The 25,516-nt window shown below is 48.4% G+C and overlaps 1 protein-coding gene, 1 long non-coding RNA gene and 1 pseudogene across 2 annotated transcripts; all 3 read right to left on the reverse strand.

Moving 5' to 3' along the window:
• Positions 1-1,794: 1,794 nt before the first annotated feature.
• On the reverse strand, positions 1,795-3,823 carry LOC103629341 (uncharacterized). Its single transcript, XR_554310.4, has 2 exons — positions 3,392-3,823; positions 1,795-2,068 (listed from the first exon to the last, which is right to left on the reverse strand). It is a non-coding gene; the product is annotated as an uncharacterized lncRNA (long non-coding RNA).
• A 4,481-nt stretch (positions 3,824-8,304) lies between these two features.
• On the reverse strand, positions 8,305-9,294 carry LOC100285966 (ethylene response factor 1). The gene is given in 2 exon segments (NM_001158855.1): positions 8,305-8,953; positions 9,079-9,294. Coding segments are annotated over 2 exon segments (522 nt in total). The 5' UTR covers positions 9,162-9,294; the 3' UTR covers positions 8,305-8,514.
• A 14,900-nt stretch (positions 9,295-24,194) lies between these two features.
• Positions 24,195-24,337, reverse strand: LOC111589700 (uncharacterized; annotated as a pseudogene).
• Positions 24,338-25,516: the final 1,179 nt, after the last annotated feature.

Raw genomic sequence — 25,516 nt, forward strand, 5'->3', positions numbered from 1 at the left:
GCCCCGTGCCTATAAATAGATGAACAGTACCCACATACTGTTTACTCTGTATTGTAATCGCTCTCGTGTCATTCTTGCATCCCAACCTTCTGCCAAGCCGAAGGTATTAATGTAATATAAACATTATTGATATTTACTCATATTCACAGAATACAGATGCGAATATATTATTGATTCATAGTTTTGATCTTTATTTCTTTATGTTCTATTGCTTAACTATTTATATTTCTATGTTAATATGATGAAGGTATGTCCTTCATGACCTTCATCCGAAGATCATTATATCGAGAGGAAATAATACTTCGAAGGACGAAGGTTTTTAACCATTAACAATTGTGTTGATTTATAGCATTTGAGAACAAGTGACCAACAACACAAGTACCAAAAACATCTGCTTCCATAGTTGTTTAAACATACTTGAGCCCATATAGACCTCGTACACCTCTGAGTATCCCAAAGGACCTCGGTAAATCAACTCACAACCAAGATCGCATATTAAGTAAATACATATTCACATAAGGGAGTTTTGCAGCGGAAATAATATCACAACAAGTTTACAAATACAGAGATGGGAGTAAGTAAAAAACTTGATTAGAAAGAAATACAACTTTGAACAATATGGATATAACTATTGTTTTGAAATACATGCTAGCTCAATGACAATCCTCTAGAAAATAGAGATGAGATAACTATATAGAAGGTCGAGCCCACCGGTACTTATCCACCATCATCGGCAGGCCAAGATCTTCACTTGCAACATGGTGGGATAAACTTTGAGTACTCGAATGTACTCAACTAGACTTACTTGTCCAAAACCAGGAAATAAGAAGGTAAAAGACACCAAGGATCATGCATGGTTTTATCTGGAGTTAGCTCTTTCTTTTGGAAGAGTACATGAATTAATGTAGTTATTAGCAACTTAAGGAGCATCATGATTATTAGTCATCTTTAAGCAGTTTAGTATCATTACATATTCTGCTACAATTCTAAGTTGGTACCTAATTAACTAGATGACAATTGTTAGTTCACTATGTCTAGTTATAGCTTTAGTGATTGATCAAATTCGGCTAGTATCTCATTAAGTAGACAAGCAAGAGTAACCCAACCCTTGATTATAATTATTCATGTCATCATCATTAATCAATATCATCCTCAGGATTATCAATGTGTAGTTCTTACTACGATGAGATAACTCAAGTCAAGTGCTCACTATCCAGGAGCGATGTCGATTCGAATCGATTACTAACCAACTGGCGGGGTATTCCTAACACAAACCATACCCATAATACTTCGTAGGATACGATCACCACCATACATATTCCAGAAACAGTCCGGATCGTCATAGATTCAAAAGGAGCCACCATATCCAGGGACCGCCCAACTACTAGAGGGTCATGTCGCCGCCATAACCATGGGTCATCTCATCGTGTCCCTATGGCTCCTCACCCACACCAATAGGTGCACCAAGAGAGGTCGAATCCAACTGGAATAATACTCTGGCTTCGCGGTCGAAACGAGTTATCCGGCCAACTAAGTGATTAGGCATGCGTTCAATATGACTCGAGGGACCACAACTAGTCTCATATTAACCAAGACCTACATGCCTTGTGTTTCCTTATCTGCATCTCGTCTAGTCTCATATTAACCTTCATATTATTCATTGATATTTCACGATGACTTTACCCAAATCAAGCATAAGGTAAGCACAAGTACCTTGCAGGTGACAAGAAATCACCCGACTTTTATCGTCTAAGCAGGCCTAAGCATTTAAGTAATTTACCCAGGTGACAAGGATAGCGATAACCAAAGGTAATCAAAGATAAATGCAGCAATTGTTTCCAAACAACTCCTGCAACCTAATGCAACAATCATAGGATGGTAGGCGAATAAAACAATTATTGCAAACCATGGTAATTAGATGTCAGGGCTTGCTTGGAATCAAACACTAGGTTAGTGTTTTTGGTTAGATGACATCTGCTTGATGAACGTCCCCTTGATCGGTCCATCATCTTCGGGTTTGTCTCCAACACCACGTCGTTCATGTCCATGTGTTCCATGTCTAGCATACCTAATGATATGCATGATGTATATGTATGAGCATAATAAAAAGTAACACAAGACCATATGATGCCACATGATAGTGGAGTAAGCACAAATAGCAAGGCACTACAAACAGTCATACACAAGCACTAGCTATTTCTATAACATAGGGCATACAAATTTAATATCACTTAAGACATGGGATACTCGACCCTATACTTAACTTAATTTGCACGCAAGCATAACATGGGAAATGGCAAGCACATTAATCAAGGGATACATGCTAACTTGAGTATAGCCACTACAAGTCTTCATCAATCAAGAAGAAGAACTAACTAAACCTACTTAGCCTAACAAAAGCAATTCCACGAAACTAACTAGATATTTAAGCATCCAAAATAGGTGATCCTAGACTTTCTGGAAAGCTAATAAAATTGTCTATAAAACATTTATAATCATCTCATGTTGATTCAATACCTATTAATGGCAAACAACACAAAGAAGGTGCCTCTGTCAAGATTTGGAGAGATTCTGATATTGAACTTGTGAGAAGCATAACTTCCAAACTAATAGACCTATGGCCATGAAATTTTAACAAAAGCAAGATAAAAAAGTTATCGACATCTTTTATTTAGAACATTTCTACATAATTTAGTTCACCAAACTAATGGCACGGCAAAAACTGTACATGCAGCCCAAAACAGCAAATATTCTAATTTAGCTCCTATTTAGTCTCTATAGTTATCATGTTCTTGACACTTAAAGTACTCTAACACTTTACCAGTTATTAGAGCTCAAACCAACTTGTAAGCATCAACGAACCAACTCGCTAATTATATTCACATCATTTGGAGCCCGAGAGTTACGGCACATAAGTAACAAGCACATGTATCACTATATTCCAATTAACGAGACCTAGCTTCGCACAATATTTAACTAGCTCTCTAACATACTTAACTAGATTAACTTGCTTAATGCATCAACTAAATAAATATCACATAGCATAGAACTCCACGAGACTACTCATTAACACCTACGAACCTAAAGCACTCATATGCATATTTTATCGAATTGTTCTCTAATTTCAATAGAAATCGACTTATCGACTCTACTCGCTTCCAAACAACGTCGGGGCAGCGATAACACTCGTATAGAACCTCTAACCGATCAATCATGACATTTAACCACCCATTACACCTAGAATGTGTGGACTATTTTAAACAAGCATCAATTTGCGACACAACAAAAATCAACACAATAACACTTGACACATACTACCAACTAACTGTTTGAAATACTAAAGTCATTTCACATTCATCAATACAATGTGTGGTAGAGGAGCGGCTGCTACCGTGTGGGAGATGGGTGGTAGAGGAGCGGATGGTGGAGCTCGACACCGGCGTGGAGGGGTCGCATGCCATGGATGGTCCGGAGTGCCGAACGGCTGATGATTGGCGGCCATGGAGGAGCAGGGGTCGTGCGCCATGGCTGAGGGCGCGTGGAGCAGGGAGCTCGTAGGGGCCGACGGCCATGGAAGTTGCTGGGAGTAGAGAGGAGCTCGTCGTTCCTGGGGAAGGGAAGGGGTGGTGCTCCCTAGTGCTGGTCGCTGGAGGAGGAAGCCAGCACCCACAAGGAAAAGGAGCAGAGGGCTGCACCATGGATCAGAGAAGAGAGGGGCTCACGAGCTAGAGGTTGAAGACAATGGATGGGAGGTGCTTGGCGGATGGTGGAGGCCAGGATCCCTATGCGGCGGCTGCTGGTGGGAGAAGAGGAATTTTTCCCATTTTTTGATGAAGGCACATATTTATACTCGGACCTAGGGTTAGGATTTTTAGTGGGCTCAAAAGAGCTAGACCAAAAACCAAATGGGTTTTGTTTATTTTTTTATCTACATTTAATTAAATGTGTATTTTCGAAATTATATACTCGCATATGCTAACTGTCCAAACACTTCCATTATTAACCTCACATAATTTGGTATACATAATTTGGTATGGTAACATGCGCGTTCCAAGTACAACAATTCAAGTGCTATGTAGACGCAGGTTTATATTTTGGTCTTCGACACAGAGTGCCAAAATAGTCAATGATTAAATTGGCTTCGGTTAGTTCAGACTTGATTCAATTTATTTGCTTAGGTATCTTTTGTTATCAGTTTCTAATAAATCCGATTTGGGCAAAAATTGTAATGCGAAGTTGAGTTTTCACTTTACGATGAAGTCGAGCAGGACCCGTCTCGTTATTTACTGTGACGAAATAATTCCGAACTTCACAAGATCCTTGATATCGCAGATATAGGCGGAGATGGATGTGATATAGAGTTCATTATCACTACTAACCTACTTGGTTAGGTTTAGCATCGCGATTTAGCTCGTGACAAACACCTGGGTGTTACACCTTGTTCTTGGGTGTCCGATAGGTAGCTTATTGTATTCGTCGCTGATAACAAGTACGAGTATGGGTTTGTAAACCCTATACACACAGGTTTCAAACCCGTTGTTATCCCTACTCATCCCTCTGCCTTCATGTGACCTCGTCATCGTCAGCATCACCCTCCTCCTAGCATCATTGTAGACTCACATTTTCGTTGTCGTCGCCGTCAACCCTTCCCCGCCATTGTCGACCCATTTTCTTGGGTAGAGTTAGCACGAACTATATACTAGTCTAGTAGTAGAACAAAATGTAGACTTACTATAGCAGCGTGACAGCTAACTTGTAACCGATAGGGTATGTAAATATTACTCCCTCCGGTGCATCAATAATCGACGTTCTAGCTTTGAGTCCAAAGTGCACGATAAATTGACGTTTCACGTGGAGCGAGCAGTCACTCTTGATTGACGCAGCAAGAAGTAAATTCAACAGGCATCTGTTGGCCTCCTCCATGCCACATTAAATACCACAAGTTTCTTCCTCCCATTCTCTCCACACTGCTCTCTTGACATTGCAAGAAGATGGCCCCGACGCCTCCTCCATCTCCATCGTCAAGCAGTGAGTCAGACCCCAACTGGTATTGGCGCAACCCTGCCAGGCGAGTGGCGCGTGAGGCGGCAGCTGTCGCAGCGTGTGAGGCGCGTGCAATACGGGAGGCACGCGTGGCTAGTGAGGCAGCAATGCTTGCGTCAAGTGCAGCACGTGAAGCACGAGCTACCGGTGAGGCCGCGGCGCTCGCGACACGTGAGCCACGCGCGGCTAGTGAGGCGGCAGCGTCTACGGCGCGTGAGGCGGCAGCGTCTGCGACGCGCGAGGTATGCATAGCAGGTGAGTCCCGTGCGGCGGCGGCTACTCGTCGTGCACCAGCCCGGTGTTTCCGGCAATATCCCTACATCAGGCCTTCACGACAGAGACGAGGTGCGAGGCTTCGCACTCCTTCCGATGATGAAGAACCGATCATCACAGGAGGCAGTGCAAAAGGAGAAGACAAGATCGATGCAGCAAAAAATAAACTGATCTTTCACAATGAACTTGTACCGGTGAACTAAATTCTACTATTACTATTCCTAAATGTTCCATGTAGCAAGCTTTTGCATGGCTTCGTAGACCAATGATCTTTCACAATGAACTTGTACCGGTAGTGATCCTTGTCTTTCAAGTGTTCCCTTCTTCATGTGAGGAAGATTATACTTATTGGATCCATGAACTTTCATCGTTTCTTTCAAAACTTGATGAAGTGTTAAGTACATTCTGTTTGCCTTGCATGGAGGATATTCATGGAAAGCCTAAATGATATTAGAATAATGTTAGTACATAAAACAAATTAATAGAATTTTTTCGAATTATAGATAGATCACAAACCTCTTGCACAAGTGGAATTAGATCTTGAACGGTTTTTGCTGATTTCTTGTATTTAATTGATTGTATGGCACGAAAAATTCCAAGTCTAATATATTAAAATCTAGGGAATTCGCCGGTTGACAAGTGAGACGAATGTCAAGACCATCTTGTTGTGCAGCTTCACAAAATATTGGATTGTTAACTTCAAATATGAGATGGCGCATTGTCTTGTTGAATATAAATTGGTTTGTTGACATCTTCACGTGGCCACTTAGCTTTAATAGATGGAAGTACCTTTTGTATCATGAACTCTCTAACGACATCTCTCTTTATCGAAGTGATGGGTTTCACTTCCATTGTTCCAGCTGGACAATTAATACTACTCCTTTTTGCACGTTCAAAAGTAACTAAAGAGAAGCATCCAATCTTCCCATCGAACGTGCAAATTCCATTCTCAAATCTTGGACGAGCGATGGCACATAAGAACATGAGCTTCGGGATGTTGTTCTTCTCCGACAAGTACGATAAGTCTCATCCTCATTGGGCAACAAATAATAGCTCTCAAATTTTCGAGTAATGAAGAACCACTTCTCATCAATGAAAACATGGTAAAAAAGACTCTTAAACCTTGGATTGTCATGCAAAGTCTCATGCTCAAGCATGTCAACACACCACTGTAGCCTAGACTTCTTGTTTTCATCGGTAAGATGCGGTTTGATACTACTCATATGCCTTCTAACTTTCCCTTGTTTCACGTGTTTCAAAAGTGTTCTCTTGCAAACACCAAGTACTTTAGCTGAATCTTCAAGAGTGGTTCTTTCCTTAAGAGGAACATTGCGCAATCGCTCATAGTTTACTGGACTTGGCTTATGACCACATTTACCTCTCTTTTTACTAGCAAAACTAACCATAATACCAAGATCAAGTGAGAGTTTACCTTCAGCCCAACATTGTCGTTGTACAGTTCGAATTCCAATATTATACATTACGGCAACTTCTCTAGTAGCATTCCTTGGTAGCACCCCATTCTTACTTCTTCGCAGCAGTTCCTGGAATACTTGATTTAAAACAACTTCGGAAGCATCTTTCCGCTGAACACTCTCAACTGGTGCCGCCACATTCAGGTCAAACAAGTGAACTGGTTCTTGGTTCAAATCAAAACCTATTAAAAAATTGGATTAGAGAAGAAGATAAAACAAATGAATACACGATGTACCGTACCTAAATCTGCCACAAAAGGTTGCTGTATATTCAGGTCAAACAATGCCATTGCTTTCTGTAGGAGTTCAGTTGTTTTTTCCCTTTCGTTTGTGCGCAACAAGTGAGGCTATATAGCCAGCAAAACAGTGAAAAAAGTAGGGGGAGCAAGAAAAAGAAATGCGCCTGAGAGAAAAATGTAACGCGCCAAACAGAAAATGTGGCGCCAGATAGAATAATAACGTGCCCGATGCCAGTATAGCGAAAAAATAACAGCGCCAAGATGTTTCTTGCCACGCCACATTTGGTCTTGCGTGAGACAAGAATTGAACCTGGGTCTCCTGTCTAGGAAGGAGTGAAGAGGACCACTCCGTCTATTAAAGGGATTTCGCTAGGAATGAAAAAGAGTGGTATTTATTAGTTCTTTGGTATGCGAGAAGCTGTCCAAAACGTCAGTTTTTGGTACACCGGAGCGAGTATTTGGTAAAAGTTTAATTAAACTTCAATCAATTTAACTGACGGACAGGCTATAATTACACACACACAGTGAATACTATCCTAGCTCCTATAAAATAAGCATATCCATCACTGTCACAGCCGCAAAAGGCCGCGTATTCTTTTGACAAACGAGGGCAAGAGCGCAGGCTGACGTCTCTTGCGTCGCAAGTCTCAAGGCCAGAAGGCGAGCGAGCGGGGCAGCATGATTGGGCGAGGCGCATGTGGTGGCACATGCCATGATGAGCTGAATCCTCGCATAGATACTACTCCGTCAATCAGCAGCAGATCAACGCCCCCCCACCATTACTGTCATCGATGACGCACAGCGCCTCAATTGCTGCGATCCCTACGACCTGAATTACGGCACCGCCCCTGCCATTGCCAATTGCTACTCAGCTGAATTCAGAGGATGCATGCAGATGCAGCGCAACGCAGAGTTCATGGATTCGTCGGGATTGAGTGCCAGAGGAGCCATAAATCACGCGGCTTTTGTCCTTGATGCCAAGATTCTGTCCTTGGATTTTAGAAGCTCTTTTTCCTTGCTTGCAGTTGCAGTTAAAGTTGGACTGGTATACAAAGTACCAAGGGCATTGCGTAGCAGTGTAGTACACACGCATCGATCACCTGGTAGTGTAGCATGCATCGTGTCTGACTCTGATGAAGCGTCCTGCGTCCCATACTCCCATCCAAGACTTGTCAACCAAGAAAAACACGTAGCAAGAGATTCCAAGCAGTAGCATTTGTGGTCAATGCGGCGTTGTTATGTTTATCAGATTACCACTTTACTGTAGTCCCAACTTTGGCAGTAGAAAAAATTTTATGCTCTGACGACGCTACCGTATACACATCAGACTGCTCAAGAGTCTAACCAAAGAAACCTCAAGTTCCTCCTGGCATGGCTAATGATACTACTGTACTAACTCACCACTAACTCACTACACTCCCTAGCTGAGCTGAGCTGACGAAACCAAACAGAGAGATGAGACGGAGCAGAGGAGTCGGGTGAAACTAGTAGATCTCCACAGAGAAGTTGGAGTCTAGAAGCTCCTCGATCATCTGGTCCACGTACTGCTCCTCGAGAAAGTCGCCGCTCCAGTGCCCCGCAGCCACAGCCGCCGACGTCAAGGGGGCGATTCGCATGCTGGCATTGCTGGCAGGCATCGGCGCGATGCGTGCGAGCACGGCGGGCGCCGAGGCGGCGGCTGCCGCGGAGTCATCGGCCCTGCCGCGCGCCGCCTGCACGGACGCAAGGTTGAAGCGGTGGAGCTTGGCGACGAGCGCGGGGGAGAGAAGCGCCGTCGCGGCCGGCTGCCCCTGTCCGTCGGCGGCGGCGTCCTCGGGGAAGTTGGTGCGCACGCGAGGGCCGCACATGATGCGCGCCGCCTCGTCGTAGGCGCGCGCCGCGTCCTCGGCCGTCTCGAAGGTGCCCAGCCAGATCCTCGTCTTCCTGCACGCACTCACAGAGAATCCAATAATCACGCCGCCGCCGTGGCCAGCTAGCCGCCTAGGCCGAGGATCGATGGGGATATAGCCCAGTCCAGGCAAGAAGAACGTGGCTGCAGGGTTACGCACAGGAGAGGGTGGCGGATCTCGGAGACCCAGGAGCCCCAGTGGCGTTGCCGCACGCCGCGGTACCGTTGCTGTGGCCGAGCCATTGGAGACGGTGGCGCCCCTGCTCGCTCGGATCGGAGGGCCTCTGGCTCGGTGGGACAGTGGGAGTCCTGCTCCTGCCTACCCGGCGTAAGGTGTGTGCGACAGGGAGCTGAGGAGCAAGCGAAGCGGTTTGGTGCGGCGACCTCTGCGACTGGAAGCTGTTAAATAGGGAAAGCTTCCGAGTGGGCCACGGTGCTTCATGTGCAGGGTGTTTTGGCTGACTGTGGGCCCAGCATGGGTTCAGCATCCTTTACTTCTCTCTGTCTGCTGGGTCCCGGCCAGCCGCAAAGCACGCCCAGGGGACAAGATGTGCCGCGGGGGCAAAGAACTTGCTAATAATTCAACCAGTTTAATACCCGTAAGTTGCGACAGTACCTAACTATATTTAAAGATATTGATTGGATGATTAAGAATATGTTTGGTTTCAATTAGTTTTAGGACTAAATCTTTAGTCTTAAGACTAAACTTTAGTCCCTACATATTTGGTTCTAGGGACTAAACATATTCTAAAATTATTAAATACACTGTCCAAAGACTCTAATGCCCTTGGAATAGACTCACAACATTAACTGTCCATACAAACATGCTCTCACATCCGAATATACACACAAATTTGAGCGAGCGCCCCATGAACACAAAAGTCTGCCCAAAAGTCTGTACAGAAGTGAACCAGTTGTGAGAACACTTCGGTTCACCCGAATACTCTCACAGAAGTTGCCGGCAAAAAACATGTTTGTATGGACAGTTGAACAGAAGTCTACCCCATGCTAATAATTCCATAATAATGCAACTCTGTACTTCCATAATATACAAACAAATACATTACAATTGTCACACCCAGTTTTAGAAGGCAAACCGAATACGAACCATGTACGTGCCAGGATCAGCAATTCACGTACACAGCAGTTACATAACATGGACATCATCACACAGTGCTCAAATAGTATTAAAAAGGGAAATAATAGTCGATTACATCATACGTCTGAGACGTCCATATAGTCCTTACAATAAATCAAAGTGCGGAAAAGAAACGTAGATAAACGTGGCCTTCACAGGCAGCCGACTGGGGGTTGCCGCTAACCCACGCCTAGAACTCGTCATAGTCTTGGAACTCCTGGAAGTCTCCTTCCACAGCTTCATCTTCGCCTGAGCAGTGGTTGCAATGCTGACAACCTAGGGATGGGGGGTTTGGTGTGTAGAGCAAGGGTGAGTACACATCAACATACTCAGCAAGTATCCGGTTTGGCTGTAGTGGACTAGCTTTATGTGGGGATAAGTCAAGCAGTTGCTTTTAGTTGGTCAGATTATTATTTACTAATAAAAAGCCAGGTTTTAGCATTAACCCAAGTTATTAGCCCGGTGTACTCTTTCCAAACGGAAAGAATACCACTTACCAGTACCATAGTCATAACCAAAACCATCAGTCTCATTTTCACCTGTAAACCAAAGTGTCTCTGATCAAGTACCACTAATCACTGGAGCTCCCTTGGCCGCTCATAACCGCGAGCACGGCTGATATATCAGTTTTCAAACACTCTGCAGAGGTTGTGCACTTTACCCATAAGCCGTGATTCCCTCTTGCCTTGGGCCGATCAAACCCTTAAACACTACCAAGGTGAATAGGCAGGGTCTCACTACGTAGCCTTTACAAAGATTCCCCGGGGCTGTAGCCGCCCGTTAGGTTTCCTAAATGTACCGCACTCCTCCCCAAGGGACAAATCAACCTTGGCAGAGCGAGCCGCATACACCGAGCCCCATTGACGGCACGACGGCGAAGCGAACTACACCCCGGATCCTCTAATTATTCAGCTAAGGGCATCCCATTCCACCCTCATGGTTGCACTGTTTTCCCGGGCGGTCATCCATAGAACAGGTCCGAATGGGGGTTGCCGCTAACCCACGCCTAGAACTCGTCGTAGTCTTGGAACTCCTGGAAGTCTCCTTCCACAGCTTCATCTTCGCCTGAGCAGTGGTTGCAATGCTGACAACCTGGGGATGGGGGGGGTTTGGTGTGTAGAGCAAGGGTGAGTACACATCAACATACTCAGCAAGTATCCGGTTTGGCTGTAGTGGACTAGCTTTATGTGGGGATAAGTCAAGCAGTTGCTTTTAGTTGGTCAGATTATTATTTACTAATAAAAAGCCAGGTTTTAGCATTAACCCAAGTTATTAGCCCGGTGTACTCTTTCCAAACGGAAAGAATACCACTTACCAGTACCATAGTCATAACCAAAACCATCAGTCTCATTGCCACCTGTAAACCAAAGTGTCTCTGATCAAGTACCACTAATCACTGGAGCTCCCTTGGCCGCTCATAACCGCGAGCACGGCTGATATATCAGTTTTCAAACACTCTGCAGAGGTTGTGCACTTTACCCATAAGCCGTGATTCCCTCTTGCCTCGGGCCGATCAAACCCTTAAACACTACCAAGGTGAATAGGCAGGGTCTCACTACGTAGCCTTTACAAAGACTCCCCGGGGCTGTAGCCGCCCGTTAGGTTTCCTAAATGTACCGCACTCCTCCCCGAGGGACAAATCAACCTTGGCAGAGCGAGCCGCATACACCGAGCCCCATTGACGGCACAACGGCGAAGCGAACTACACCCCGGATCCACTAATTATTCAGCTAAGGGCATCCCATTCCACCCTCATGGTTGCACTATTTTCCCGGGCGGTCATCCATAGAACAGGTCCTTACGGAGAGGCACTCGAGAAACCGCTCGAGCCCCCTTAAAGGCCACAAGTACAACATCGTAATAAGAGAAGGGAAAACAGCGTATCATAGATAATCTCATCATGTTCATTGATTAGAGTTTGAGCAATAGCATAAAGCTAAACAATAATAATCCAACCCAAATAGGTAAACAAGGACATGGATAACAAAGCTAGTCAATCCTTAGGCATAAATGTGTAATGCGGGAGGTGAATTAAAGAATGAATAGGACAGAGATAGGTCAAGGGACACTTGCCTCCACCAACCGACTGCTGCTCAGGGGCTTCTCCTGCGAGTTCCTCGGGCTCTTCAACCGGATCGTTCTCTATGCGATTGCAAGCATACATACATCCATCCATTCAAATTAGGAAACAAACAGTACACCATACAAGAGAACAAATAAAGTAAATATGCATAGAATATCACATACGATAATGAATTTACCATGGTTAGAAAGAGGCGGGGAAAGGTTTCGCGAGGGTTAAAGCTTATGCCCGAGACGCACTATGGGTAAACGAATAACTAAATGTTATGTGCTCTAGTTCCAATTGGTTCTAACAAAAGAATTAGCTACATGCACTAATGTAAACGTGACCACTTTTAGTAGATTAACATTGAATGAGATAGACGATTAGCTATACAAATTAACTAACGTAACCAATTTCCAAATTTAGACTCCTATCTTATTAATAAAAACACGTGAATAGCGAGCATAGGACACGGGGGGGTAGATGGGGCGCCTGGGGGTAGACGGGGGCACGACGGGTCGTGCCAAGGCACACGCACTACGCGAGCACGCGCGCGAGGCCGCACGCACACGTCACGAACTAGTCGTGCGCACGTCGGGGCCGTGCGCTAGCCGAGCTCAAGGCCGCGCGCCATGGGCACGCTGGGCCGAGCTTGAGGCCACGCCGGGACCGTCACGACGCGAGCAAGGCACGGCGGGGCGAGCGGGCAAGCATGCTGGGGCAAGCGAGCACGGGCGAGCGAGGACGCGGCCGGGCGCGGGGGCGGGCGGCCGAGCCGGGGCGCGACGGGGGTGGCCGAGCCGGGGCACGGGGCGGGCGGCCGAGCCGGGGCACGACGGGGCGGCCGAGCCGGGGCACGGGGCGGCCGAGCCGAGGCACGGGGCGGGGCGGCCGAGCGCGGGGAAGGGGCGGGGCGGGCTCGCCGGAGCGAGGCGGCGCGGGGGCGGGCTCGCCGGAGGGGGGGCGGACGCGGGCTCGCCGGGGCGAGGCGGGGCGGGGCCGAGCGGGCGCGGGACGGGGGCGGGGCGGCCGGGGCGCGGGCTCGCCGGAGGGCGGCGCGCTGGGGCCGGGCGAGCGCGGGCGCGGGCTCGCCTGGACGGGGCGGCTCGCTGGAGCGGGGCCGAGCGCGGGGAGGGGCGGGGCGGGCTCGCCGGGGCACGGCGAGGCGGGGCCGGCGCGGGATGGGAGAGAGAGAGAGAGAGAGAGAGAGAGAGAGAGAGAGTGACGGACGGGGCCCGCGGGGAGGGAATTTTGGAAAAAGAAAAAAGGGGGGAGGGGGCGGCTGGGCCGGCTGGGCCCAAAGGGGGGGGGGAGGGGCGCGGCTGGGCGGCCCACGGCGGGGGGAAGGGGGCGGCTGGGCCGCCGCGGGGCCCACGCGGGAAGGGGGGGAAGGGGGCGGCTTGGCCGCCGGCTGGGCCGGCGCGAAGGGGGAGGGGCGGCTGGGCCAAAAGGGAGAAGGGGGGAAGAGAAAAAGAAAAGGCTTTTCTTTTTCTAATTTCCATATTTTCTTATATGCCTAATTCTTCAATTCACTCAACCACAAACAAAAGAGTGCATAATCCGGCATGATGCAACAACCAAAAATAGTTCTAGGTTTTGCTTACACAAGATGTCAAGCTAATTCCCGCTATAGCTTTTGGAAAAGATCAAGGCTTAGCGAGAAGAAAAGGGAAAAGGAAAGAGTAACGCCTGAATTTAGTGAGAGAAAAGAAGAAAAAAATTCTACCCCCAAATTCAGGGCGTTACAAACCTATCCCCCTTAAAAGAATCTCGCCCTCGAGATTCAGGGTTGGCTAGCAAAGAGCTCAGGGTATTTAGCCATCAGATCATCTTCACGCTCCCAGGTTGCTTCTTCCTCCGAGTGGTGATTCCATCTGACTTTGCACATTCGGATGGTCTTCCTTCGGGTGACTCTGTCTGCAACCTCAAGGATTTGCACTGGCTTCTCAACGTAGGTCAAGTCCTCCTGGACTTCGAGACCATCCACTGGCAATTGCTCTTCTGGCACACGCAAGCACTTCTTCAACTGAGACACATGAAAAACATCATGCACTGCGGACAGATTCTCTGGTAGGCTGAGCTGATAGGCCACTTCTCCACGCTTTGAGAGAATTTGGTACGGACCAATGTAGCGGGGTGCTAGCTTGCCTTTGACTCCGAACCTTCTGACTCCTCTGATCGGTGACACTTTCAGATAGACAAAGTCTCCGACTTCAAAACTCAGCTCTCTTCTTCTTGTGTCTGCATAGCTTCGCTGCCTTGATTGCGCTATCTTCAGATTCTCTCGGACCATCTTGATGTTCTCTTCAGCTTCAAGTAGAATGTCTGGCCCAAACACCTGCTTTCCTCCAGGCTGATCCCATTGCAACGGAGTTCTACAACTCCTTCCATAAAGCACCTGAAATGGTGACATCTTCAAACTGGTCTGGTAACTGTTGTTATAGGAAAACTCTGCATAAGGCAATCTCTTATCCCATCCGGACTGGTCTTGCAACGCACAGGCTCTCAACATATCTTCAAGGATTTGATTGGTTCTTTCGGTCTGACCATCTGTCTGCGGATGATAAGCTAAACTGAAATTCAGATGTGTGCCCAAGGCTTCATGCAACTGCTGCCAGAAATGAGAGGTGAACTGCGTTCCTCTGTCTGACACTATCTTCTTCGGCACACCATGAAGACAAACGATCCGAGACATGTACAACTCTGCCAATACTGCACTGCTGTAGTTGGTCTTAACAGGTATGAAGTGGGCTGACTTGGTCAAACGGTCCACTACTACCCAAATGGAATCGTAGCCGGCTCGAGTGCGAGGCAATCCGACTATGAAATCCATGCCGATTTCATCCCATTTCCACTGAGGGATTTGCAACGGTTGCAACAATCCGGCTGGTCTCTGGTGCTCTGCCTTGATCCTTCGACAGCTATCGCACATAGCCACATGCTCTGCGATTTCCCTCTTCATTCCGTACCACCAGAATTTCTTCTTCAGATCCTGATACATCTTCTCACTGCCAGGGTGAATCGAATAGGCTGTCTCATGGGCTTCCTTGAGGATCAATTCCCGAATAGACTGGACATTGGGAACACACAAGCGGTCTTTGAACCATATCACGCCTTCTGCATCTTCCCGAAAATCTTTGCCTCTGCCGTCTAGAATCAGTCGCCGAATCTCACTGATCTTCTCATCATCCTTCTGCGCTTCTTTGATTTCTCGCTCCAAGGTAGGTTCCAACTCAACTGTGACTCCTCGCGAATTGTTCAGAAATCCGAGGCTCAACCTGTCGAACTCCTTGGCCAACTCATAAGGCATCGGACGAGCGACCATCAGATTGATCTGACTTTTCCTGCTCAAAGCATCTGCCACTACGTTCGCTTTGCCTGGATGGTAGTGAATCTCCAACTCATAGTTGTTGATCAACTCTAACCATCTTCGCTGCCTCATATTCAACTCTGACTGAGTGAATATGTACTTCAGACTCTTGTGGTCTGTGTAAACATCGCATTTCTGTCCATACAGATAGTGCCTCCATGTCTTCAGTGCGTGAACCACTGCTGCCAACTCTAGGTCATGGATTGGGTAATTCTTCTCATGAACCTTCAGCTGTCGGGACGAGTAAGCCACAACTCTTCCCTCTTGCATCAACACACATCCCAAACCTGTGTAGCAAGCATCACAATACACCGAGAAGGGCTTGTGCACATCAGGTAAGACTAAGACAGGCGTTGTAGTCAGCTTCTCTTTCAACGCTTCAAAGGCCTCTTGACATTTCTGGGTCCACTTGAACTCAACTTTGTTGCCTAGCAACGCTGTCATTGTTTTCGCAATCTTCGAAAACCCTTCAATGAATCGCCGATAATATCCGGCCATTCCAATGAAACTCTTGATTCCTCGGGCATCTGTTGGCGCTTTCCAGTTCAGAATGTCTGCCACTTTCTTCGGATCCACAACCAATCCTTTTTTGTTGATTATGTGACCCAAGAACAGGACTTCATTGATCCAGAATTCACATTTGCTCAACTTTGCATACAACTGGTGCTCTCGCAATCTCTGCAATACCATCTTCAAATGATTTGCATGCTCTTCTTCGCTTTGAGAATAAATCAGAATGTCATCAATGAATACCACCACAAACTTATCGAGATAATCCATGAATACACTGTTCATCAAGTTCATAAAGAAGGCTGGCGCATTGGTCAAACCAAAAGACATCACAATGAACTCATACAAACCATACTTGGTAATGAATGCCGTCTTCGGAATGTCCGAAGGTCGGATCCTGAGCTGATGATAACCTGACCTCAGATCAATCTTGGAGAACACACTGGCTCCTCTCAACTGGTCGAACAGATCTTCTATTCTGGGCAAGGGATACTTGTTCTTGATGGTGACTTCATTCAAAGCTCGATAATCGATACACATCCTTTTGGTTCCATCTTTCTTCTCCACAAATAGGACAGGGGCGGCCCAAGGCGAGGTGCTTGGCCGGATGTAACCTTTCTCTGATAGCTCATCAATTTGCTTCTTAAGCTCAACCAACTCTGGTCTGGATATTCGGTAAGCTCTCTTAAAGATAGGGGCGGTTCCAGGAAGAAGTTCTATGGCAAACTCAACTTTCCGCTCTGGTGGCATATCCGGTAAGTCCTTTGGAAACACATCTGGGAACTCGGACACAACCTTGATACTCTCAATTGGGTCTGCTTCACTGCTATCGATAGCTATCTGATAACAACTTCCTTTCTTTGGCTCAGGCGGGACTAACTCGGTTACCACTTCCTCTCCTAGTGGGGACACCAACTTGATTGTCCTTTTATCACAACTGATAACTGCCTGATACTTATCTAGCCAATTCATCCCTAGGATGACATCTATTCCCTGAGTACCCATTACTATAAGGTTGGCGGGAAACGCTATCCCCCTTATTTCCACACTTATATTCAAACATATGCTATCCGTTCGAATTCTACCACCGGCTGAGTCAATTTGAATGGGGGTGGACATGGTTGTAATTGGAAGATTATGTGCTTTTACCCATGATGCAGTAATGAAAGAATGCGTTGCTCCAGTATCAAATAACACTTCTGCAATATGGGAGTCGATTGGGAACATACCTACTATCATGCCCGGGGTCTCCTGAACTGCTTCAGCCTCCAAGTGATTCAGTCTCCCATGATTGTAACGTGGCTGAGAGCGGTTGCCTGCTCCAGGCTGAGACACATTCTGCTTTGCTGGGGCATTGGGGCCTGACTGCTACTGGGCTGCCTTCTTCGGACATTGCATCACCCAATGGCCTTGCTCTCCACAGTGGAAACATGCTCTGTTTCCAACCTGAGCTGGTGCTGCCTGATTGTTCTGTTGAGCGGCTGGGGCAGGAAGACAAGGTGCTTGCTGATTCTGCCTCTGAAACTGACCTCCTGACTGATTGCTCTGACGGTTCTGGTACTGGTGTTGAGGATACTGCCTTTGGAACTGCTGATGCTGCTGAGGTGGACGTTGGTTCTGCCTGAACTGCTGAGGTTGATTGCCTGAGAAACGAGGACGATTGCTGCTTCCAGACTGGGGTCCACTGATCTTACGCTTACGATCCTCCATCTCTTTACGCTTCCTCTCTGTCATGATTGCTCTGTCAATCAGGTGCTGGAATGTCGGGAAGGTGTGATTCATCAGTTGATACTGAAGAGGGTCAACCAAGCCTCTCAGGAAATGGTACTGTCGCTTGGCATCGGTGTTGACATCTTCAGGAGCATAGCGAGACAACTGCAGAAACCTGTCTCGGTACTCACTGACAGACGATGACCCTTGTTTGAGGGCCAGGAACTCCTCCTTCTTCACTGTCATCAGACCTGCAGGCACATGGTACTGACGAAAGCTACCTCTGAACTCTTCCCAAGTGATGGCGTCGGGGTGGGCATGGGTGGCGAGGTAAGACTCCCACCATGACTGAGCTGCTCCTCTCAACAGACGGGAACCATACAGGACTTTCTCCCTATCATCGCACTGAGCGGTATGCAACTCCCGCTCCACAGTGCGCAGCCAGTCTTCAGCATCCATGGGGTCAGAAGAATGAGCAAACGTTGGGGGATGACCTCTCATGAATTCAGCACGCTTGTCTCTGGGCATCTGAGGCATCTGAGGCTGAGGTGGGGCCTGCTGCTGCTGCTGCTGAATGGCGGCCAGAGTCTGATCGATGGCTTGAACTGCTTGAGTCTGCATCAGAAATATCTGCTCGATCGACATCGGGGGCGGGGGCGGCAGGTGCTGTTGCTGGGGCACCTCATCCTGCTGAGCGGCTCGCTCCTGCTGAGCACGCCTTCCTCCTTTGCGCCTGTTCTCTGACATCTGCAGAATGCAACCACACATCAGAACTGATCTGGCAAATCTTGCAGCATAAGAAAAGAGTATAGAATTCTTCAACAGTACTGAACAGATGAGCATCTTCACTGATCTCCAACACAGACCAACACAGCTTCTCAGATAAAGAGGAAAGTGGAATAAAAGGTTTCCCAACTAGATAGCTAACTCCTTTAACATATAACAGGTAAACCAAAATGCAGGGGATACCCACACTCTGGTGATAGTCATTACAAAGATCCAAACCAAACATAGTTCATCATGACAAACATAAATGCACAGGATATAGCAAACTACCCTGTCTAACTAAGACTAACTAAGAGCGAGACTAATGCTAAGACTGTAGCTTCTACGTATATATTTTATATTAATTACAAGATCCAACTCTAACGATCTATGGTTCTAGATTTATCTTGGTCTTGCAGTCGGGATTGCCATAAGGCTGGCGTCCACGCCGAGGTGAGCGGTACGGGTGCTGAGTCCCGACGGGAGCGGGGGAACCGTCATCCAGGTGACGACGTTTCGCGCGCTCAGCCCGCAGCAGGGCGATCTCAGCACGAGCCCTACTCAGCTCGTCTAGCGCATGGTCCAGCTCCGTGTTTAGCACAGCGGCTAGGTTGACTGTGCTGCTCAACCTAGGATTGTCCTCACCGACAGGTGAGACAATCACGCCTCATGTGCTGCCAGATGGACGGCGGGGGTAATACTTCAGGTCGAGACCGTCAGCTACCCCACCGAGAACCGAGCAGTAGTGCGAAAGCGCACGCCGTGCAGCATCTTGCATGGCCACCTCAGCTGAGTCCCGCTCAGAGATAGAATAGTGCTCTGAGCAGACCTCAGCACCCTGAAGACTGTTCTCCGGACGGCGCACCAAGCAGGTCGCCTCCCAGCGGTCTGGGTAGACCCTGCGACTATGCTGGTAGACCACACAGCGATACTCGATGGACCAAGTACGCCGGTTAAGTGCCCGACGTAGCAGGGTGTCGAGCGCATCGTGGAAGTGACACCCGCGAGCAGCGTCGCGAGTGATGGGTCGAGCAACCCATCCTTCCGGCTTCTGGTCAGCAGAGAAGTCGGTGTCGTGGCTCGAGCTGTCGTCGCCACCTCCGTCGTCTGGGTCTCATCCAGCAGCTACTCCAGAGGCTGGGGCGCCCAGTGGTGGTGCAGGGGGCGCCTCCAGGGGAAGCACAGCGGAGCAGCTCCTCACAGACTCTATCTCCTGTTGGAGCGAGAAAGAAGAGCCCTGCTGCTCCTGTCGTCGATGTTCCTGCTCCTCATGCAGGCGGTGGTGCAGTCTCTCCAAGTGGCTGGACTGTCCGGCCAAGGGACGGCGAAGCGGACGCTCAGCAAGGCGGGATGGTAAGAAGGGGATGACGGACTTTCGTGTAGTGTGTCTAAGACGAGCCATCTACAAAAGACACCGCAAGCAAAAGAGTGAGAACAGAATCAATATGACCAGCAAGTAATAAACCATGAATAAATGAAGGATTAGAATGAAACATAATTTTCAGCAAGGTATAATATATAGTAGAACATAGGTTTGGTCGATATTACCAACTTTTGAAGGGATATCAAAGTCAAGGCAGGGACATAGGTCTATAGTCCTTAGAACGACCATTCTACTCTAGGTTAGCGGTCCTACAGTCAGCACGGCTTTGATACCACCTATGTCACACCCGGTTTTAGAAGGCAAACCGAATGCGAACCATGTACGTGCCAGGATCAGCAATTCACGTACACAGCAGTTACATAACATGGACATCATCACACAGTGCTCAAATAGTATTAAAAAGGGAAATAATAGTCGATTACATCATACGTCTGAGACATCCATATAGTCCTTACAATAAATCAAAGTGCGGAAAAGAAACGTAGATAAACGCGGCCTTCACAGGCAGCCGACTGGGGGTTGCCGCTAACCCACGCCTAGAACTCGTCATAGTCTTGGAACTCCTAGAAGTCTCCTTCCACAGCTTCATCTTCGCCTGAGCAGTGGTTGCAATGCTGACAACCTGGGGATGGGGGGTTTGGTGTGTAGAGCAAGGGTGAGTACACATCAACATACTCAGCAAGTATCCGGTTTGGCTGTAGTGGACTAGCTTTATGTGGGGATAAGTCAAGCAGTTGCTTTTAGTTGGTCAGATTATTATTTACTAATAAAAAGCCAGGTTTTAGCATTAACCCAAGTTATTAGCCCGGTGTACTCTTTCCAAACAGAAAGAATACCACTTACCAGTACCATAGTCATAACCAAAACCATCAGTCTCATTGCCACCTGTAAACCAAAGTGTCTCTGATCAAGTACCACTAATCACTGGAGCTCCCTTGGCCGCTCATAACCGCGAGCACAGCTGATATATCAGTTTTCAAACACTCTGCAGAGGTTGTGCACTTTACCCATAAGTCGTGATTCCCTCTTGCCTCGGGCCGATCAAACCCTTAAACACTACCAAGGTGAATAGGCAGGGTCTCACTACGTAGCCTTTACAAAGATTCCCCGAGGTTGTAGCCGCCTGTTAGGTTTCCTAAATGTACTGCACTCCTCCCCAAGGGACAAATCAACCTTGGCAGAGCTAGCCGCATACACCGAGCCCCATTGACGGCACGACGGCGAAGAGAACTACACCTCAGATCCTCTAATTATTCAGCTAAGGGCATCCCATTCCACCCTCATGGTTGCACTGTTTTCCCAGGCGGTCATCCATAGAACAGGTCCTTACGGAGAGGCACTCGAGAAACCGCTCGAGCCCCCTTAAAGGCCATAAGTACAACATCGTAATAAGAGAAGGGAAAACAGCGTATCATAGATAATCTCATCATGTTCATTGATTAGAGTTTGAGCAATAGCATAAAGCTAAACAATAATAATCCAACTCAAATAGGTAAACAAGGACATGGATAACAAAGCTAGTCAATCCTTAGGCATAAATGTGTAATGCGGGAGGTGAATTAAAGAATGAATAGGACAGAGATAGGTCAAGGGACACTTGCCTCCACCAACCGACTGCTGCTCAGGGGATTCTCCTGCGAGTTCCTCGGGCTCTTCAACCGGATCGTTCTCTATGCGATTGCAAGCATACATACATCCATCCATTCAAATTAGGAAACAAACAGTACACCATACAAGAGAACAAATAAAGTAAATATGCATAGAATATCACATACGATAATGAATTTACCATGGTTAGAAAGAGGCGGGGAAAGGTTTTGCGAGGGTTAAAGCTTATGCCCGAGACGCACTACGGGGTAAACGAATAACTAAACGTTACGTGCTCTAGTTCCAATTGGTTCTAACAAAAGAATTAGCTACATGCACTAATGTAAACGTGACCACTTTTAGTAGATTAACATTGAATGAGATAGACGATTAGCTATACAAATTAACTAACATAACCAATTTCCAAATTGAGACTCCTATCTTATTAATAAAAACACGTGATTAGCGAGCATAGGACACAGGGGGGGTAGACGGGGGCACGACGGGTCGTGCCAAGGCACACGCACTACGCGAGCACGCGCGCGAGGCCGCACACACACGCTACGAACTAGTCGTGCGCACGTTGGGGCCATGCGCTAGCCGAGCTCAAGCTCAAGGCCGCGCGCCATGGGCACGCTAGGCCGAGCTCGAGGCCATGCCGGGACCGTCACGACGCGAGCAAGGCACGGCGGGGCGAGCGGGCAAGCATGCCGGGGCAAGCGAGCACGGGCGAGCGAGGACGCGACCGGGCGAGGACACGGCCGGGCGCGGGGGCGGGCGGCCGAGCCGGGGCGCGACGGGGGCGGCCGAGCCGGGGCATGGGGCGGGCGGCCGAGCCAGGGCACGGGGCAGGGCGGCCGAGCGCGGGGAAGGGGCGGGGTGGGCTCGCCGGAGCGAGGCGGCGCGGGGGCGGGCTCGCCGGAGGGGGGCGGACGCGGGCTCGCCGGGGGCGAGGCGGGGCGACGCGGGGCGGGGCCGAGCGGGCGCGGCCGGGCGCGGGACGGGGGCGGGGCGACCGGGGCACGGGCTCGCCGGAGGGCGGCGCGCCGGGGCCGAGCGAAGTCGGGGCGGGGGCGGCTCGCCGGGACGGGGCGGGTGCGGGCTCGCCGGGACGGGGCGGCTCGCCGGAGCGGGGCCGAGCGCGGGGAGGGGCGGGGCGGGCTCGCCGGGCATGGGGGCGGGGCTCGCCGGGGACGGCCGAGCCGGGCGGCCGGGCGGGCGAGGAAGGAGGAGGGAGAGGGGGGAAAGGAGAGGGGAGGAGGGGGCCTCACCACGGCGGGGGAGGGCGGCGCGGCGACGCGAGGGGGAGGGAGCGACGGCGGCGGCGCTAGGGCAGGGGAGGGCGGCGGCGGCGCTAGGGTTAGGGAGAGGGAGAGAGAGAGAGAATGACGGGCGGGGCCCACGGGGAGGGAATTTTGGAAAAAGAAAAAAGGGGGGGAGGGGGCGCGGCTGGGCCGCCGCGGGGCCCACGCGGGAAGTGGGGGAAGGGGGGCGGCTGGGCCGGCACGAAGGGGGAGGGGGCGGCTGGGCCAAAAGGGAGAAGGGGGAAGAGAAAAAGAAAAGGCTTTTCTTTTTCTAATTTCCATATTTTCTTATATGCCTAATTCTTCAATTCACTCAACCACAAACAAAAGAGTGCATAATCCGGCATGATGCAACAACCAAAAATAGTTCTAGGTTTTGCTTACACAAGATGTCGAGCTAATTCCCGCTATAACTTTTGGAAAAGATCAAGGCTTAGCGAGAAGAAAAGGGAAAAGGAAAGAGTAACGCCTGAATTTGGTGAGAGAAAAGAAGAAAAAAATTCTACCCCCAAATTCAGGGCGTTACAACAATACACTCCTCTGCAATATTTATTACACACAAAAACATTACAGTTTGTTGAACAAGCCATCTGCTATCCAATCACGAAATTGATTCATATTCCGATCTTCTTCACCTTGTACTCAACCTACTACTTATTCTTGTTTTTGTGTACTTGACTCACCAACTTCAGGCACATAATTGTCATCATGGTCACACAACTCAAAATCCTTATCTCCCGAAAAACTCTCCCTAATGAAATTGTGAAGTGCCATACACCCCATAATTATTCTACTTTGTTTTGCCATAGGATATCTAGGGAGATCTAATAGAGTCCTCTTCGGGAGAAGACGCCCAGGTCTTCTTCGGGAGCTTCACGACCATGGGGGATCCTAGCCGAGGAGGAAGATCCGGCTTGGGATAAGAAGTCTCAGAGGTTGCGGTTGTTCTCCATCTACCGGCAGACGAGAACGAAGTACTTAGATGCGATGGGGAGGAGGGAGAGTGGCAGCGAGTCAGGGAGATACGCCAGGACAGCGGACGCAACGCAAGGACGCTGGGACGCTAGCGGATGCAACACAAGGATGCTGGCGGATGCTGCGCAACGCGAGGCAAGGACGCAAGGCGGAGGCAACGCAAGGAGCGGGCACGAGGAGGGGACACGATCCTGGCGGTGGAAGGTTGGGGAGGAAAGAGTGCTGGCGGTGGAAGGCTGGGGAGGAGGGAGCGATGCTCGCGGCGGACACATGGGCAGAAGGTTAGGGATAAGGGCAGCTGAGGAAAAATCAGGTTTAGTCCCCTTTAGTCACCCCTTAAGGGACTAGGGACTAAATTGGTTTTAGTCCCTTCTTTAGTCCTTATGTTTGGTAAATTAGAGACTAAAAGGGACTAAATTGCAGGGACTAAAAATTAGCCCATGTAACCAAACACCCCTAAGTGACACTTGAGAGTCTTAATGGACCCTCCACATAAAAATGCCCATAATAAATGAATTTAATGTCAAAGTGAACATATTATTCATATACCAAATATTGAACTGATAAAACAAATATTACACTTGATCTTAGCCAAAAGACTAAAAAATGAGTTGAAAAGGATCCCCTATGCTCGAATTAAATTATAGCCAATGTTTTGGCTTAGGACTTGGGAGCAAGAAGATGTTGTAGATCCGATGCCCTAACCAAAATCATCATTGAGATTACATAGGTAACACATGCAAATTCATTTATGATGATGGCTTAACAATTTTCTCCAAGTTTAGAAAGGCACATAAAAGCACAAGTACGTCAACGAGATCATTCCTAAAATATCAAACACAACAAGTTTATCTTCTAATGCTTAACATGCTTACTGAAATATATACTTGCTCTTGCCTTTAGAGTATCATATCAAACAATAAAAATATAACTACCTCTGCATGGATCAGAAACATACGTCAAACCCAAGTAGCTCAGTGACCCGCTTGGCAATCCAGGGCTTCATCATGTCCAACTTGACCTTTAACCTTGACGTATCCACCTACCAAGCACAAAATTTCTGGATCAGAGAAAGCCCTTAAGACAACATCTATATATCCCTAAAGTATTATGCGCTCGGACTAGCTTTATATGGAGTTTAGTCAAGCGATTGATTTTAGTTGGTCAGGTTATTATTACTAGTAGAAAGCCAGGTTTTAGCATTAACCCAAGATATTAACCCCATGTACCCTTTCCAAACAGAAAGAATACCACTTACCATTACCATAATCATAACCAAAACCATCATCCTCATCACCACCTGTAAACTATACATCTCTGATCAAGTATCTCTAATCAATGGAGCTCCCTTGGCCGCTCATAACCGCGAGCACGGCTGATATATCAGTTTCATAACACTCTACAGAGGTTGCACACTTTACCCACAAGTCGTGATTCCCTCTTGCCTTGGGCCGATCAAACCCTGAAACACTACCAAGGTGAGTAGGCAGGGTTCCACTACGTAGCCTTTACAAAGATTTCCTGGGGCTGTACTCGCCCGTTAGGTTTCCTAAATGCACCGCACTCCTCCCCAAGGGGCGAACCAACCTTGGCAGAGTGAGCCACATACACCGAGCCCCATTAACGGCACGACGGCAAAGCGAACTACACCCAGTTCCTCTAATTATTCAGCTAAGGGTGTCCCTTTCCACCCTCATGGTTGCGTTGTTTTCCCTGGCGGTCATCCAACGAACCAGTCCTTATGGAGAGGCACTCGAGAAACAACTCGAGTCCCCTTAAATGTCATAGAA

Source organism: Zea mays, chromosome 6 (genome assembly GCF_902167145.1).
Source record: "Zea mays cultivar B73 chromosome 6, Zm-B73-REFERENCE-NAM-5.0, whole genome shotgun sequence".
In the NCBI taxonomy this organism is placed as follows: domain Eukaryota; kingdom Viridiplantae; phylum Streptophyta; class Magnoliopsida; order Poales; family Poaceae; genus Zea; species Zea mays.